Source organism: Archocentrus centrarchus, chromosome 9 (assembly GCF_007364275.1).
Source record: "Archocentrus centrarchus isolate MPI-CPG fArcCen1 chromosome 9, fArcCen1, whole genome shotgun sequence".
Lineage (NCBI taxonomy): Eukaryota > Metazoa > Chordata > Actinopteri > Cichliformes > Cichlidae > Archocentrus > Archocentrus centrarchus.
Window position 1 is genome coordinate 6,372,222 of NC_044354.1, and position 15,516 is coordinate 6,387,737.

At 40.3% G+C, this 15,516-nt stretch overlaps 2 protein-coding genes across 2 annotated transcripts; both read right to left on the reverse strand.

Annotated features, from left to right (window-relative positions):
• Positions 1-37: 37 nt before the first annotated feature.
• gp1bb (glycoprotein Ib platelet subunit beta) lies at positions 38-3,269 on the reverse strand. The gene is made up of 2 exons (XM_030737543.1): positions 3,166-3,269; positions 38-1,334 (listed from the first exon to the last, which is right to left on the reverse strand). The coding sequence occupies exon 2, from the start codon at positions 1,327-1,329 to the stop codon at positions 709-711; it is 621 nt and encodes a 206-aa protein (XP_030593403.1). The 5' UTR covers positions 1,330-1,334; positions 3,166-3,269; the 3' UTR covers positions 38-708.
• Positions 3,270-5,114: 1,845 nt separating this feature from the next.
• Positions 5,115-14,908, reverse strand: LOC115785723 (septin-5). Its single transcript, XM_030737536.1, has 10 exons — positions 14,808-14,908; positions 14,386-14,472; positions 12,898-13,021; positions 12,651-12,785; positions 12,388-12,505; positions 12,200-12,301; positions 10,450-10,546; positions 10,218-10,353; positions 9,968-10,070; positions 5,115-6,266 (listed from the first exon to the last, which is right to left on the reverse strand). The coding sequence occupies exons 1-10, from the start codon at positions 14,815-14,817 to the stop codon at positions 6,204-6,206; spliced, it is 975 nt and encodes a 324-aa protein (XP_030593396.1). The 5' UTR covers positions 14,818-14,908; the 3' UTR covers positions 5,115-6,203.
• Positions 14,909-15,516: the final 608 nt, after the last annotated feature.

Sequence of the window (15,516 nt, forward strand, 5' to 3'; positions counted from 1 at the left end):
TTATTTTATCTGATAAAGTGTTATACTGGTCAGGCACTTTGTTTTTATTTAGTTTATTTTACAGCGGTCTACGGTGGTCTGCAAGAACGTTAATGGGAAAACAAATATCTAAAGAGGAGTCTTTCACATCTGAATCTGAAATCTGAATTCACACTGTTCAATGTATTTTTTTTTCTTTACATATTTGACATATTACATATTTTTACTCTTTACATATTTGATACAGATGTAATTGATCTCAGGTCAGCAGGCATCTTGTTCCAAAGAACAGGTCCACAGTAACTGAAAGATCTGCACCTGATGACCTGAGAGGTCTGATTGGGTTGTACTTGAGGGCCAAAATATTGAGAGGTTTGTGAACTAATAGAACAATTTAAGGTTGTTCTTTATTGCACTGGGTGTCAGTGAAGTGCCTTCAGTACTGGGGTAATAAGGTCAAATTTCCATGTACCTATAAGGACTCTGGCTGCTGCATTTTGAGAGAGTTGAAGTCATCTTACTGCTAATTTGAAGACTCCTGCAAACAGAGTGTTATAATAATCTAACCTGCTCGATATGAAAGCATGGACCAGTTTCACAGGAAATTTCTAACCTTCGATATATGTAATTTTTAAGTGATAGAAAGGAGTTCTGGTAACCTTAATTTGTGACCCGAACAGTGGCAGATGTTTTAGTGCAAAAGAGCTGTTCACACATCACAGCTCCACCTCAGATGCCATCCTTTAACGGCATGTACTCATTCTCTCTCTGACCATCGGCAGGGGTGAAGCTCTCCTCTGTGATTCTCTTTGCTTCTCTAGACAGCTTCTCAAACCTCCTCAGGAAAAAGATGAGAGCTACCAGCAGAACTGCCTGCACCACCACAAACACAAACAGACACACCTGGGAGGCCAAAGCCAAGTTACAGTACCAGTAGTGGCAGGACTCCAGCACCTCCTGCTCAGTTAAATAGGCCACCAGCCGGCCTCTCAGGTTGGGTGGGGAACTGCAGTTGACACCCACATGTGATGTGATGCTAGCAGGTTGATGGAGCAGCCAGGATCGCAGGTAGAGGATGCCGCAGTCACAAGCCCAGGGGTTACCGTGAAGGGAGACGGAGCGGAGGGAGGTCAGACCATCTAACAGCCCATTGGGGAGGGTGGTCAGTAGGTTTTTGTGGAGATGGAGCTCAGAGGTTCCAGCAGGGAAACTGGAGGGCAGCGAAGACGTGGTGAGAGATCTGCTGCTGCAGTTCACCTGACTGCCATGGCAGGAGCAGAGGAGGGGGCACGCAGATGACCTTTCACCTCCAAACAAGAGGAGCAGAAACATGAGCAGAAACTCCTTCATGGTTCCTAATCACAGCAGAGGAGAGAGGAAGTGTCGTGAGTTACGATGTGTCGAATTTAAAAACTGCCCTTTGTGTTGTGTGAAACAGTCACTTCATGGTGTTTCATTACAGGCCTGAAGATCATTTGGGTGTTTATGCAAAACTTATTGTGCACTGACATAAAGTCCAAAAGGTGAAAAAATCTACAACTATATGACCTGACATATTTTTTAATATAAAATGTTAATATGGAAGTTCAAAGGAAAGAATTGCTATCAGTGAATAGCCATCAGTAATGCTCCAATGTTTTAGGTTCATTTTTTTTATTATGGTTCTTTGGTCAACCTTGTTCAGCTGATATTCAGTGGAGAAAATCCCTAAGATACAAAGTTTAGGACAAGGATTCAGTTTAATACCTGTGATGTATGAAATTGTGTTCAGAACTTCCTTCCAGAAATATTGGATCTCTGGGCATTCCCATAAGCAGTGGATCAGAATGCCTTTGCCCCCACATTTAACACATGTATCTGAAATATTAGAATCAAATTTATTTAATAATGTTGGCGTAATGTAAGTTCTCATTAGCTATTTGTACTGGATTAGTTTAAATTGAGTATTATTAGATTGTGTCTGGGCTTTCAGACAGGCCCTCTGCCATTCATCTACTGGTATATTACTGTTTAAATCTTCACACCATGCCAACCTTTTGGTATCTGAGGACGTTTGGGAACTGTCTTTAATGCTATTGTAAAAGCAGGATATTAGACCCTTCTTCAGATGGTAGTTTATTGCTAGGTATTCTAAAGAAGTGAGAGAGGGTAATGCTAGAGATTTTTGTGTACCTGAGACAAAGCTTCTAATTTGAAGAGATTTGAAAAAGTGTTTTGTTGGAATATTAAATTTCTGTTTCAGGTCATCAAAACTCATCATATTGTCTTTATCAAATAAATCTGCGACTTTGCATAGACCTTTAACATACCATGTTTTAAAACCCATGTCCCTTCTACCTGGTTCAAAGGTCATGTTGCCCCAAATGGGGGAAAAGTTTTAGGTTCATTTTACTTTACACATGGACTGCTAAGCTTTGAGCCGCTGCCCTAAATAGGAGCAAAGAGTGTGCCAGGGGCGAACAGAAGACAGGAGCCAATCAGCAAAGGGGAAAAAAACCCCAAAAAACAGGACAGGTGAGGAGTGGATGAGTATCTTTACTACATTATAATATCTGCAAACTACAGAAGCTTGTTTCTGACACTGAAATTTTTTTCTTCATTTTTTGCCATCCATTAAGGTTTGGTATCTCAGAATTTTGAATTACTCAGAAGTAAATTTGTAGTTATCTCAGCGGTGGAAACAAGCTTCCATGGCAAACTGATGGATCCATCAGGTTCTAAACTACAGCTATCAGAAATAAAATAGTCCTGCACTTTTGATGCAAGAGAAATACTGATTCTCTGCTGTGAGGCTTCAGTTTCAGTCCACAGCACCTACTTTGTATTTAATCCCACATTGTTTGAGCAGTTTGTCTCGATCAATATATTAATCATGAATGTTATGCAGACTTTATAAAATTAAATTAAATATCTAAAACTTAGTTATAGTTTAACACAATTTTTTTTCTCATGTGTTCAGTTTTCAGAGTTCAGGTTTATGCAGCTCATGGGCACGGCCTCTTAAGGAATCACTTTACAACCATAACAAGCACAAATTGTACAGCCTGATTCTTGAGTTGACATATTTGTAATAAGAAAAAAGCTCAAAAGAAAACAAAACCCTGTAATTATATCAAACCGAAAACTTGCTGCTTAAATGTGTTGAGAACTGAAAAGTCTAAATGAAGTCTGAGGAGAGTCTTTTACCTTCGGTGCTGCGTGTCTTCAGGAGACGACTGTTTTTTACAGTTGCTCTCAGAGTGTGTGGTACTGCCAGCTGGGCCTCGCTGATAAAGACCGCTGTCAGATTATGAGCTCAGGCAGGCACACATCTGTGCACATGCACGTACAAAATATGCACACCAACACGGAAATGACCTCAGTAATGTTTTTTTTTTTTTTTTTTTTTAGATGATTTAAATCCTAATAAACGTCTAAATATTTTCAGTATTATTAAAATTTATGAATTGTCACATATTGTTGGTATTTTATTAAGATTAAATGTTTTTTTCATCAAGACTTAAACAGAGAATTTAATGTGAGGAGGACAAAGTTTCCAATAAGATGATGTAACTGGTACAAGATTACCATTACACACTATTTCTTGCCCAGGAGGGGAAACAGAAACCACACTCACAAACATTTAACACACATCAGGGCCCAGGTTCAGTGACTCCTAATTATCTCTACCCCACAAACCCCTAGACCAGGGGTGGGCCACATAAGAAACTGGGACAGTTGTGGAGGGCCACACCAATAAGCCTATAAAGAGATCAAATATATACAGTCACATGAAAAAGAACATTTTCACAGGACTCCATGCTGTCCTCTGAAAAACCGAGTACACCTCATGACTCAGTACTTTGGAGAACCCCCTTTAGCAGCAGTAACTTAAAGTAATCGTTTTCTGTGTGCCTTTATCAGTCTCTGACATCACTGTGGAAGAGTTTTGGCCCACTCTTCATTTCATTGACGTTTGCAGGTATTAGTTTATCCACAGCTCACTTAAGGTCCCAACACAGTATTGGACTTTGACTGGGCCATTCCAGCACCTTGATTCTTTTCTTTTTCAGCATTCTGATGTAAACTTGCTGCTTTGCTGGGGGTCACCCAGTTTCAACCAGGTTTTACCTGCTGGACTGATGTCCTCACATTTGACTCCAGAATACTTTGGTATACAGAGGATACCAATGACTGTCAACTCAATGACTGCAAGGCACCCAGGTCCCTGTGGTTGTAAAACAAGCCAAAATCATCATCGCTCCACCACGGTGCTTGACAGTTAGGAATGTGGTGCTGTGCATTAAGGCCAAATGTCTCCACTTTGGTCTTGTCTGTCCAAAAAACATTGTTCTTGTGTTTTATTCAGATGCAACTTTGCCAACCTAAGCCATGCTGCCAAGTTCTCTTTAGAGAGAAGAGGCTTTCTCCTGGAAAACCTTCCAAACAAGTCAGTCTTTCTCTAATTGTGCTTCCATGAACCAGAGTATCAGATATAGCTCTTGGGCTTTTTGCAGTCTCTGAGCATTGCATGGTTTGACCTTGGAGTATTTATGTGCTTAAAAAAAATCTGAGGTAGTTGCAGTAAACTTGGGTATTTCTGTTTTATGCTCATCCCAAGAGGAAAATATTGTCATTTTACTCCACTCAACAGTTAATAACTTTAGTTTTCAGTTAGTTTGCAGATACAAATTGGTAACACAAAATCAAATTAACAAATGAATATTTGTTATTATAGGTAAAAAAAAGACATTTCATGCTACTGAGCTGCATATAAAGCAGTTAAAATTCAACAGTATTAGAATAATGAGTACTTTCACCTTTACCGCCTTAAGTCTATAGGCCACAGGCTTATTAAAACGCAATTATTTTTACACTGTGATACTTCAGTAATAATAAAAAGTACCAGAGTTCTTCTGAGATATTTCTGTCTTTCATAATCTTCTTGTGTATTTCTGCTCTGACCAGCAGGAAGAAGATGGTGTGTGCAAAGGAAAAATGGCTGCAGGAGATAAATACAAATCAGCAGATAAAGTCCCAGCAGCGGCTCCAGCTCCGGGTCCTGCTGCTCGGACTCTGGTGTGCGGAAGTGACACAGGATGTTGTACGAGTTTCCTGAGAAACAACACTGAAGCAGCGAGGCCAGACTGACGAGAAACAGGAGTTTATTTGTCACAACTTTGAAAACGGGACACAGACTGAGCTCACCGCCTTCAGGCAAAAATATGTACAGCTCATCAGCATCAGAGTCTACACACACACACACACACACACACACACACACACACACACACACACACACACACACACACACACACACACACTCACTCTCTCTCTCACACAGGGGACGCACAACTTTGGTGGGATAATTCACTTCCAAGGAGACATATTTAAAACAGAAGCGCACAGTATTTGCTCCTCATTACTGATCCTGCAGTGGTAACCAAGCGTCCTGATGCGTTAAATTCAACAACAGGGCATCGGCTACAAAGCGGTAAAAATAGGCCCACAGCATTTAGAGGATATAAGTAATGACAACATGCTTGCACATGCATCCTGTACTGCACAAATTCTCATTATGTCAGAGACTCACCATTCATAGTTGCCACTGGCTAAAGGTGCATTAGCAGCTCAGCCAGCACAGAGGAGCAGAAGACTATCACGAGCTGTACGCAAAAAAAACGCCAACTAAAGGTATTTTTGAGCAAATGAATAAGAGCTAAAATCTGATTTTAGTAAAAGAAAAGTCACTGTGATACCTTTTTTAAGGAGTTTTATGGAAGGTTACCTGGTGATATTAAAAGAAATTTCATGATCATTCACACACCAAAACACGCTACCGCATAATAGAAAACAATATCTATGTTCAAAATCTAAACATCACCAAGAACTTACATTTCATTACAAAACATCTCGCAGCAAACACCCTGACATCAAATCCAAAAAGTTTAGCACTGCATTTATAAATTAGATACACTGAGTTATTAAATTATGTGTTTATATCTTATATAAGACCACAGGGAGGGGCTCAAAATGGGAAAATGGATAGTTTCAGAGCAAGGAAAAAAAAAAAAAACACCCTCCAGGCAAACAAACTATACAAAGCACCAAACTGAAGATAAATGTACAGCCAGAGTTGCCGCTAACGCTTGATATCCATATTCAAAGTCTGCAGGTCTCACTGTCGTTAGGGAGAGAAACAGCAGGTGGCGCTGCAGCACAGCGCAGCTCTAATCTGGGAGCCATCACTGCTCTTTGTCGTGCATCTGTTGCTGCATCTTGTTCAGCATCTCCTGCATCCTCTTCAGCTGGAGACAGAGAGGAAAGCAGATTAAAAACTGTCACTTGGTTCACAGAAATTTTAATCCAAGATAGAAGCATTCAGATCATATGATACTAAAAATAACCTTTTAATTAAATGCAGATTAAAACAGCTGTGGATTTAAATGTTTTGCAGGAACACTTAACAGTAATCCCAAAAAAGCTGGTATTAAATACACAATTACATATATTATGGATTAAAAGTAGGATTTCAATCCTAAATTAAGTGTGGTTGTAAAGGGACTGACAGAGGCGGTGGCATTTAAACAATGCTCATATGGTTCTAAGGGGCCCTAAGTATATACAGAAAACATCCTCCACACTCTTACAACACCAGCAGCAGCTTGACTGTTGACACAGGGCAAGATGGACCCATGCTTTCATGTTGTTTACATCAAATTGTGACCCTACCCTCTGAGTGTCGCAGCGGAAATCAAAATTCATCAGATCAGGCAACATTTTTCCAAACTTCCAAACCAATTTTGGTGAGTCGATGTGAACTGTAGCCTCAGTTTCCTGTTCTTAGCTGACAGGTGTGGTACATGCTGTGGTCTTCTGCTGCTGTAGCCCATCTGCTTCAAGGTTTGACATGTTGTGCATAGAGCTGAGGTGCCTTTAATGAGCAGCTATTTGAGTTGCTTGTAACCCAGATTAATTTGATCTAATATGAAGTGTATTTTGCACATTTGAACATTGTCTCTAAATAAGTATTAGCAGTTATAACTTCATTGCTGTTGTTTTGTACTTTTGTTTTTGTTGTATTGTTCCTTTATCAAATTTACCCGACAGCTGCTCACTGTGATCACAGCGCCACCCGCTGGCGGAAGAGAAAAAGCAGCAGTTTTGATCGACTGAATCAGAATCAGAATATCCTTTACTGCCATTTTGCAGCATATGCCACAATGAAATTGTGTAAGCACTCTATCTAATGTGGATTTGTTGAGTCAAAGCTGTTTTCCTTGCTGTCAGCATGCAACTCCCTCACGTTCTTCAATAAATATGCAGTTGAAGCCACTGATTTTTAGCCATGTGGAGATCTTAGTATTCAAAACCTGAGACTGCTTAACCGCGATGGCGACCCACCCCTAGGAGACTTGAACTTCCACTGAAGCATCCCGTTCCGGCTGGATCAGCTCACCTTCCAGATATCAAGAAACTGATTCACACCTATGAACTGTGGTAGGACTGCACCATAATGCCTGTCTTCTATCTAACATTCACACTCTGATGAACACATCAGAAAGCAACTTGGAGTTCAGTATCTTGCCCAAGAATTATTTGGCATGCAGACTGGAGCAGCCAGGGATTGAACCACCGAGCTTCGGATTAGCAAGTGTCCTGCGCCTTCTGAGCTTCAGCGACTCAGATCAGGCTTAAAATCAAACCTGAACTGGACAGGGAGAGAAATGTATTTTTTGATTGTTTGTTTTCTTATGTTATATATTGTATCCTGGGATTTGGATGCATAAATCAATATGCGCTGGAAATTGTATGCATGTATATTCTATATATATTCTTCTATTTCCTGAAAGCAAATCGTCAGTTCAAAATTCACACTGGTCTGCGGTCTGCTATTTTAGAGCTTCCATTTATAAACTGCTCTTTCAAATCTAGACTCTGGTCCTATCTATCTGTTAATGTCTTCATTCCTACATACTGCTGCCTTCCTGTCAGCTCAAACCAACCTGGCCATTATTCTCTGACCTTTGAATTCAACAAGGCATTTTCACCCATAGATTTGTGGCACCTGTCCCAGAAGGGCTCTATTTAAGAAGCTACCCCAACACGTGGTGTAGTAAGCCGCAACCTATTTGTTCAGCTGAATCTCCTCTATTAGAAAATGATAGTTGTGGTTGTCACAGATGCACATAAGGGTGTTTAATTAGGTTGTTTCTGTAGCAACCCCTTAAACTTATGAGAAAAACATTTAAAAAAAAGCTCCCATTTTCTTTATTTTGCAGACATGCCACTGATACCAACTTGTATCTAAATGCTATATCCTTCATTTCAATCTAAATGTTTGCAAATTATCTAACTTGCATGTTAATTAATATTCACAAAATGTAGAATTTCATCAAATAAATTTTTTTCAATAGAAACTAATTAAAAATAACTTGATACAAATATTTTTACAAGTCATTTGATAACTGGTGAATGATCCATCTAAATATAATAAGATTATTGAAAAAAGGAGAAAAGGACTTTGTGAAGAATCCTAAAAGAAACAAAAAAACAGAGCCTATACACACTATTTTATCTCATGATATGGAAAGAAGAAAAGACTCACTTTTTGAAAGCATATATCCGCACACAGAAAGCATTTTGAAAGGGGGCATTAGTTTAGGATTTCACAAATCCTGCAGAGCTACCTATACCAGTGAGACAAACCGCTCACATTGCACAGGAAATAGAGCTTCATCCTCTACTGAAACATGTCCAATTACCTTGTTGCACACAAGGAATTCATTCCAGAAGACAAGCGGCTTGTTCTTGCTGGTGCCTTTCAAAATGGGGAAAGTGTGAAAGCACTCACTAGTCCCACTCTGCTGCCTCTACATGCTTTGGAAAGCACACAGGAGAAAGCCTACACCCAGCTTATACTTCATGCCACCCATATGAGCCAGAGTTATCCACAAGTAATTGTGTGGAAGTGATGATACTGATAGACTGGTCCTGCTTCTACACTTTATCAGTAACCACATGATCATCTCCAAAGTATACATGCATGCTGGGAAGGCTGTACGCTACAATGAGCCCTCCATTCCAGTAAATTGCAAACATTGCAGATGCTGTAGGCCTGCACGTATGCTGCAGTCTTCTTGCAGCTTGTTCCCTGACAGGCTACAACAAGTAGTTTCTACCAGACTGGCAAGAGAGGAGCCTACACAAAGCTGATCGATCTGGTGAAGAAGCATCCACAGGCACTGGGAGAATTTAGTGTGTCAGGAAATGAAGCAAAGGACACAGTCTCTGCAAGACAGTACATTCTGATGTTGTACAGAACGAAGCACAAGTGTACTGCCCTTCATTACTTGAGGCATTTCTTTGTTTCCACAACACATCGAGTAGCAGCCAGTCTACCACCACCTGAAAACTCTTTCAGAGAGCATGTGCTGAGAACAAGACTGCAGACCCTGGTCTGGAGATCTGGAGATCAAGTTGCTGTTTTTTGTGATGTGTTTTTTCTTATAAATTTAAGGAGTTGCCACAGAAACAACCTGATTAAACACCCTTTTGTGCATCTGGCACAACTATAACTGTCATTTTAAAATAGAGGGGATTCAGCTGAACAAAGATATATAGGTTGTGGCTTGCTATCCCGCCAGTTGGGGTTCATCACCCAAAGTTGGTCTATGCCACAGCTCTATAAATGCATTGAGCTGCTGCCATGTGATTGGCTGATGATATATTTGCGTTAACAAGCAGTTGAATGCTGTAGGTGACTAATAAAGGGAGTTAATAAAGTGACCAGTAAGTGTGATCTATTTTTAAAAAAACAGTGCTTTTACGAACATGTGAAATAATTAAATTGTCACTAATATTGATGGAAAAGTATTCAAAAATAACAAAGCACTTTTTTCTACTCTTTTTTGTTTTTTTTTTATGATGTTCTCATTTAAAATTTGCTGCATAACTATTCTTCTCCTGCTGAATGATTTTTATGCAGTTGCAAAAAGTTGCTTGGTACCTCCTCGTCTTTCATTTTGATCAGTTTCTCAGTGTCCACATCCGGAGTGGACAGCGGCAGGATGGGGATCGGGCTCTCCATACGGTTGTCCTGAGCCAGTTTACTGAGAGACAAAGAAGAAGGAGAAGAGGAATTAGATCTGTGCTGAAATCTGTAAACAGCAGCAGCTATCTAAGATGTTTAAAAGAAAAAAATCACACTTGCTGCTGTGCTTTTTATCGTGCTCTCATTTCTCAATGCACACACGTACCTGGTCATCTCCTGTATGCACTGCGCTCGGTAGTTTTCATAGTGGACGTCACAGGTTACGTCTTTGAGGTCGTGCATGTGTGAACGAATCAGCATGTTCCTCAGTTTCACAAAGTCGCAGTGTGACTGGTTTTCCACTGTGCAAAGAAACACGTGTCATTAATTATTAAGAGATGCAAACTGTTTCTAATTTGCGTTCAGGCTGAAGATGGAGAATATTTGATTGCACATACCTTCAACAATCCCCCAAGGGTACAGTCTTCCCCTCACTCTCTGTCCTCGGGCCTCCACCACTGTATTACTGCCAATCACAGCGAACGGGGTGCACTCCTGCACAAGGAGACACGGGGAAGAGTTGTTATTTTAACCCCTCTCTGCTCAGAGAAAGGTGTCTGTGCATGCAGGTACACACTGACAGTTATACACATTCCTAAAAGGCCACTGAGCAGCTCAAGAGAACTGTGACTATATTTGTTGAGACAGGTTAAAGACTGTTAGCTGTTTGTTTTCCTTGGACTGACTTTTTTTTTTTTTTTTTTTTTTAACCTAATCAGTGAGTTCATGCTCCAGGCCCACATCTATCCCCCCTGAGCTGCTGCCACATTTTAATTTCCAAGGAAAGTAAATATTGAGGAGCCCAAAATTCTTTAGAAACATACTCTAAAATTTAAAGGGGATCACATATATTTTTCCTTATTTTATATACTATATGGGCAAGTAATCCATATATCCTTATAAACCAAGACCTCATTTCAGGTTCTCACTGTGAGCACAGCATCCCCCACCTTACTGCTGTTCAAACCACGTGTTTGTGTGGGGTAGCCAATCAGAAATAAAATGGTTTAAAGGGAGGGTGGCCTTAAAGGGAAGGGAGCTAAAATGCATCAAGGCTCAGTATGAGGAAAATAAGGATTATTTTGAACTGTGAATCATGTAAAGTTACTCCAGTAGAATCTAAATGTTGGAGTTATGGTATAAATTCCATTCTGTTTATTATAAATTATCATATCTTCTGTTTGTATATTTTCTATAAGTTGTTTTATGTGCATATGATACTGTTGTTTTTATGTTTGAAATGGGAACACGTGGTGGTATTTCTTACAAAGGAAGTTGTAGTTACCTGCAGGCTGCTCTCAGCCTGCAGAGAACACATATAGGATACGTGTCTCGTATACGCCATGTTACATGCGCACATGTCACAGTATGCTTACGACCATATATGGTAAGGAAAAAGCCAAGAATGTTGTTTATTACATGCTGTAAACTGTGTTTGATGTAACCCACGTGATCTTATTGTGAAAATCAGAATAAAAGCGCTGCGCAGGAAGCAGTTCGCCGGGACAGATAACTTCCGCTCAGCTGAGAGCTGAGTTCAAGGAACGGATCTCTCCTCCTTGCGCAAGTTCAAAAGAGTTGTGTGTTTGTTCTCTGAGTTTTTAAAATGATCTGAACCTATCACTAAGAATTAAAAACACAGAGCTGGAAATTAGCATAATACGTCCCTTTTAATAAATCTGTTTCTGTGTTTCATGTATACACCTAAATATGGTATTTACTTCCCACTCTTTCGCTGTCAGATCAGCTTCTGCCAGCTGAAGACTGCTCTGAATGACTTAACAAAGCACACAATCCAGCTGTCACACCCACTTCAACGTCTGGCAGTATCTCTAGGTCTATTTTCATTTTCGTCACAAAACAGCTTTTATAACTTTCAATCATGCTGTGGAGACTCTTCTGAAGTGAGCTCTGTTGTCCTTGTTTGAGCAATTTAATACAGCCTCTGTTAACCATTAAAATCTGGTGAAAACTCATGGAGTATGAGGCTGGTGGCCTACTCCATTAAGTATGCGTGAAAGCCATATAGTTGGTATTTCTTTTTCTCCACATCCACATGTTTGTTTAATAAGATGTGAAATGAGCTGAATCTGTAGCCACAGGTACAGTAAGTTGGTCACTCGCAGGTATCAGAGTGCCCAGACTCACCTTCAGCTCTTTGTCCAGCTGTTTAAACTCCTCATCCTCGTCAGAGTCGCATTCAGGGAACTGGTACACTTTGATCCCAAACTTGTCTATTTCCTCTCTTATCTAGTCAAAGAAAGATCATATTTCATTCAGCAGCCTGCAAAGCAAACATCTTGTATTTGCTGTTGAGCTGCGGCGCCTCGACTCACTCTGTCTTTGAGCTTCTTTATCTCGTTGGGTGTGAGGCAGTCGGCTTTTGCGATGAGTGGAATAATGTTCACTTTTTCATGTAGAGCCTTCATGAACTCAACGTCCACCGGACGAAGCCTGGGGAAGGAAATCCAGGACAAGCAGGAGATTCAAAATCTCGGCTTCAAACGACACTTCTTTGTGTGTGTGTGTGTGTGTGTGTGTGTGTGTGTGTGTGTGTGTGTGTGTGTGTGTGTGTGTGTGCGTGCGTGCGTGCGATTACCCATGCCCAAATGGAGGGATGAAGTAGAGGCAGCAGTGGACCCTGTTGTCCTGGATGTTCTTTCTGTTCAACCCACTCTCATCCCTGAAGTATTGCTCAAACTGCTGATCTATGTAGTCTGTGATCGGCTTCCAGCTGCAACAAACACACACAAACAGACGGCTTTAGCTGCTCCTCCAGGTTCCCGTGAATTCAGTCAAGCAGTCTGAGTCAGGCACACGTCAGATCAGCGAGTGTTTAGGCTCACCACTCGTTGTTGTTGACAGCATCTCCAAACCCTGGCGTGTCCACAATGGTCAGCTTGAGCTTCACTCCTTTCTCCTCGATGTCTACAGTGTGTTTGATGATCTCCACGGTTTGATTAATGCGCTCTGCAAAGTATCAGCAATGAGGAGATGCAAGACAACTGAAGTGTGCAAGAACCCGTTCAGGCATACAGAAGTTGTTATAGTGCACTGTGATGGTGGAAAGTTGGTTTTTTTTTTTTTGTTTTTTTAAGCTTAGCTGGAGTGCTGTAGTCAATGGGGATTCAAATAAAGAAAAAAAAATTGATCATGTAATTAATAGTTTTGATTTCCTTTAATTTGTTAAAAAAAAAAAACGTTATGAAATCATTACTTGGATACTTTACACATCTCACAGTCAATTTCAGGGTTTTATTCTAAGCCACTGGATAAGCAAGCGCACTTTTATGTTGTAGACAACAAAAATACAACAAAAATAAACTAAACAGGAGTTTGATAGAAACTGTACCTAATTTTATAATGAAAATATTTATGACAGACAGGAGACTACGGCTACAGGTTGTTGATCTGTCTCCTCCCTCTGTGTGTGTGTGTTTTTTAAACTGTCTATGATTATTGTGTGCAGGCCACCGTGCTATTACCAGGTGCAAGCCCGTCATTTGGTCTTTCTCCGCCTGCTTGCCCGTCTCGTCGGTCCCCTGCGCCTCCCACAGCAGGGCTGCTCGGGGTGCTATTATAAAGGCTAGCACTCATTCAGCTGTGTTTCCTTGCATGCAGTCTGACTCGTGCCTCATTGTTGTTATCAGATTAAGGAGTGGTTACTCATTACTGGTACTTTTCTATTTAAACTTACAGCACCCAGAGTGTACAGTCTGCTGGCTGCTAAATGTAATATTGTGTAAGTCCATCTGAGGCAGGACCCGGCGGTCTTATATACAGTTGGTCAGACATCATCCTGTGTTAGACACACTAGTTTTAGGGGTGCTGCTCACCACTGTAGTTTTTATTTTGTTTACCTGGGTTAATTGCTCAGCTGAGGGTAATTATAAAACTCAGCAGTTTCTCGCTTTCTCATTCAGGTCATTTGTGTGAACTTGTTGTTCATTACATTTTGATTTATTTACAGAGCACAGCTCCACCCACTGAGCCACACACTACACACGTTACTGATGACAACTTTTGGATTTTTAATTAATTTACTTTTCATATAAGTCACGCGTGGTCTCCATATTTTTTCCTTCACTTTGAGCCAGAGAAGTGATACTTACAACAGTGACAGTAACAAGATTTGTCCAAAAGTAACTTCTATCATATTCACATGTTGTTGTTTAGGAACATCCAATAAAAAAACAAAAACAAAGATTAAATAAAAGAAATCAGCAGATATGGGCAATTAAATGGGGCCTTCAAGAGTGCATTAGATATCCAGGAAGCAATGCATTTATCATGACTGATGCAGAGAAATAATAATAAAGAGCCCAAGGACTCACCCTCAGCATTCAGTAGTTTCCGGTCTTTGTAGAGGTCTGTGAGGAACAGGCTGTTAACAAGAGTGGATTTTCCCATACCAGACTCTCCTGCAGGACGCACACAAACACACAGACAGACATACAGATCATTATCATGTGCGTACATTTAACTCCATGAACTGAATCCAAATGAACTTAGTAACAACTTTAATAAGAACATTAGACTCTAACTAATGTAGCCCTGCAATGATCCATCCTTCACAAAGGTTGTTCTCTTAAAAATTTGCTTATCCACCCTGATTATGTCGTAGATTGGCAAAATATTAGAGACACCTTATCACTGTGACTTTAAATGTATTGTGGAGATACTTTAGTTTTAACTAAGTGTACCTAATAAACCTTCAGCTGAGTGTAAATTAGGCAATATTCAGCTTGAAACAGACCTGCCACCATCAGCGTGAAGTCGAAGCCTTTCTTCACAGACTTCCGGTGGACCTGGTTTGGCAGAGTTGCAAAGCCTACGTACTGTTTCTCCTGGAGCAGAAAAGAGGACACAAAGAAGAAGACAGAGGCATTCAGTGATGTTTATACTGCACTTTGTCACAGAATGTGTCAAAAATGTAGTCATAACAATTTATTGATGTTATTATCAGACTTTCTAACAAAGCAAAACAATTTGTCAATAAAACAAACAGACGTTTTCCATCATTTTTTTCTCTTCACTTTAAGGCCCGAGTTTTCGGATCGCCGATAGCAGTGAATATTTTTCCCAAACACATCTGCACATTTATCCTGAACTGCAGAATTGATTCAAAATTTGGCTGTTTCATCTCAGCCACAGGTGCACTTTATATAAGGGAGATGTCAGGTGTGCTGTCAGGTGTGCTGTGAGATTTGGACCATGTCTGCTGGGCCTGTATCAGAGATGTAGGTGACAGCATTAGCTCAGTGTCAGGCACGGGTGTGTGTCTGTCATACAGGGCAAATTCTTGGCAGATTAATCAACCATGAAAATAATCATTGTTTTGATTAGTTATTTATTTACTTGGTTGATTAGAAATTTTGGACTATTTAGCTGTTGTGTTGCGTGGCCCTTGTGTTTCTTATAATTATCCTCATTAACCTACTTTGTTTCTCTCTTTTTTCCCTTGT

Coding starts and splice junctions, on each gene's coding strand:
- gp1bb (XM_030737543.1), bottom strand. CDS start 1,329: ATGAAGGAGTTTCTGCTCATGTTTCTGCTCCTCTTGTTTGGAGGTGAA.
- LOC115785723 (XM_030737536.1), bottom strand. Junction 12,786..12,897: donor GCTGTCAACAACAACGAGTG/GTGAGCCTAAAC, acceptor TGTTTGTTGCAG/CTGGAAGCCGATCACAGACT. Junction 10,354..10,449: donor CCCTTGGGGGATTGTTGAAG/GTATGTGCAATC, acceptor TTCTTTGCACAG/TGGAAAACCAGTCACACTGC.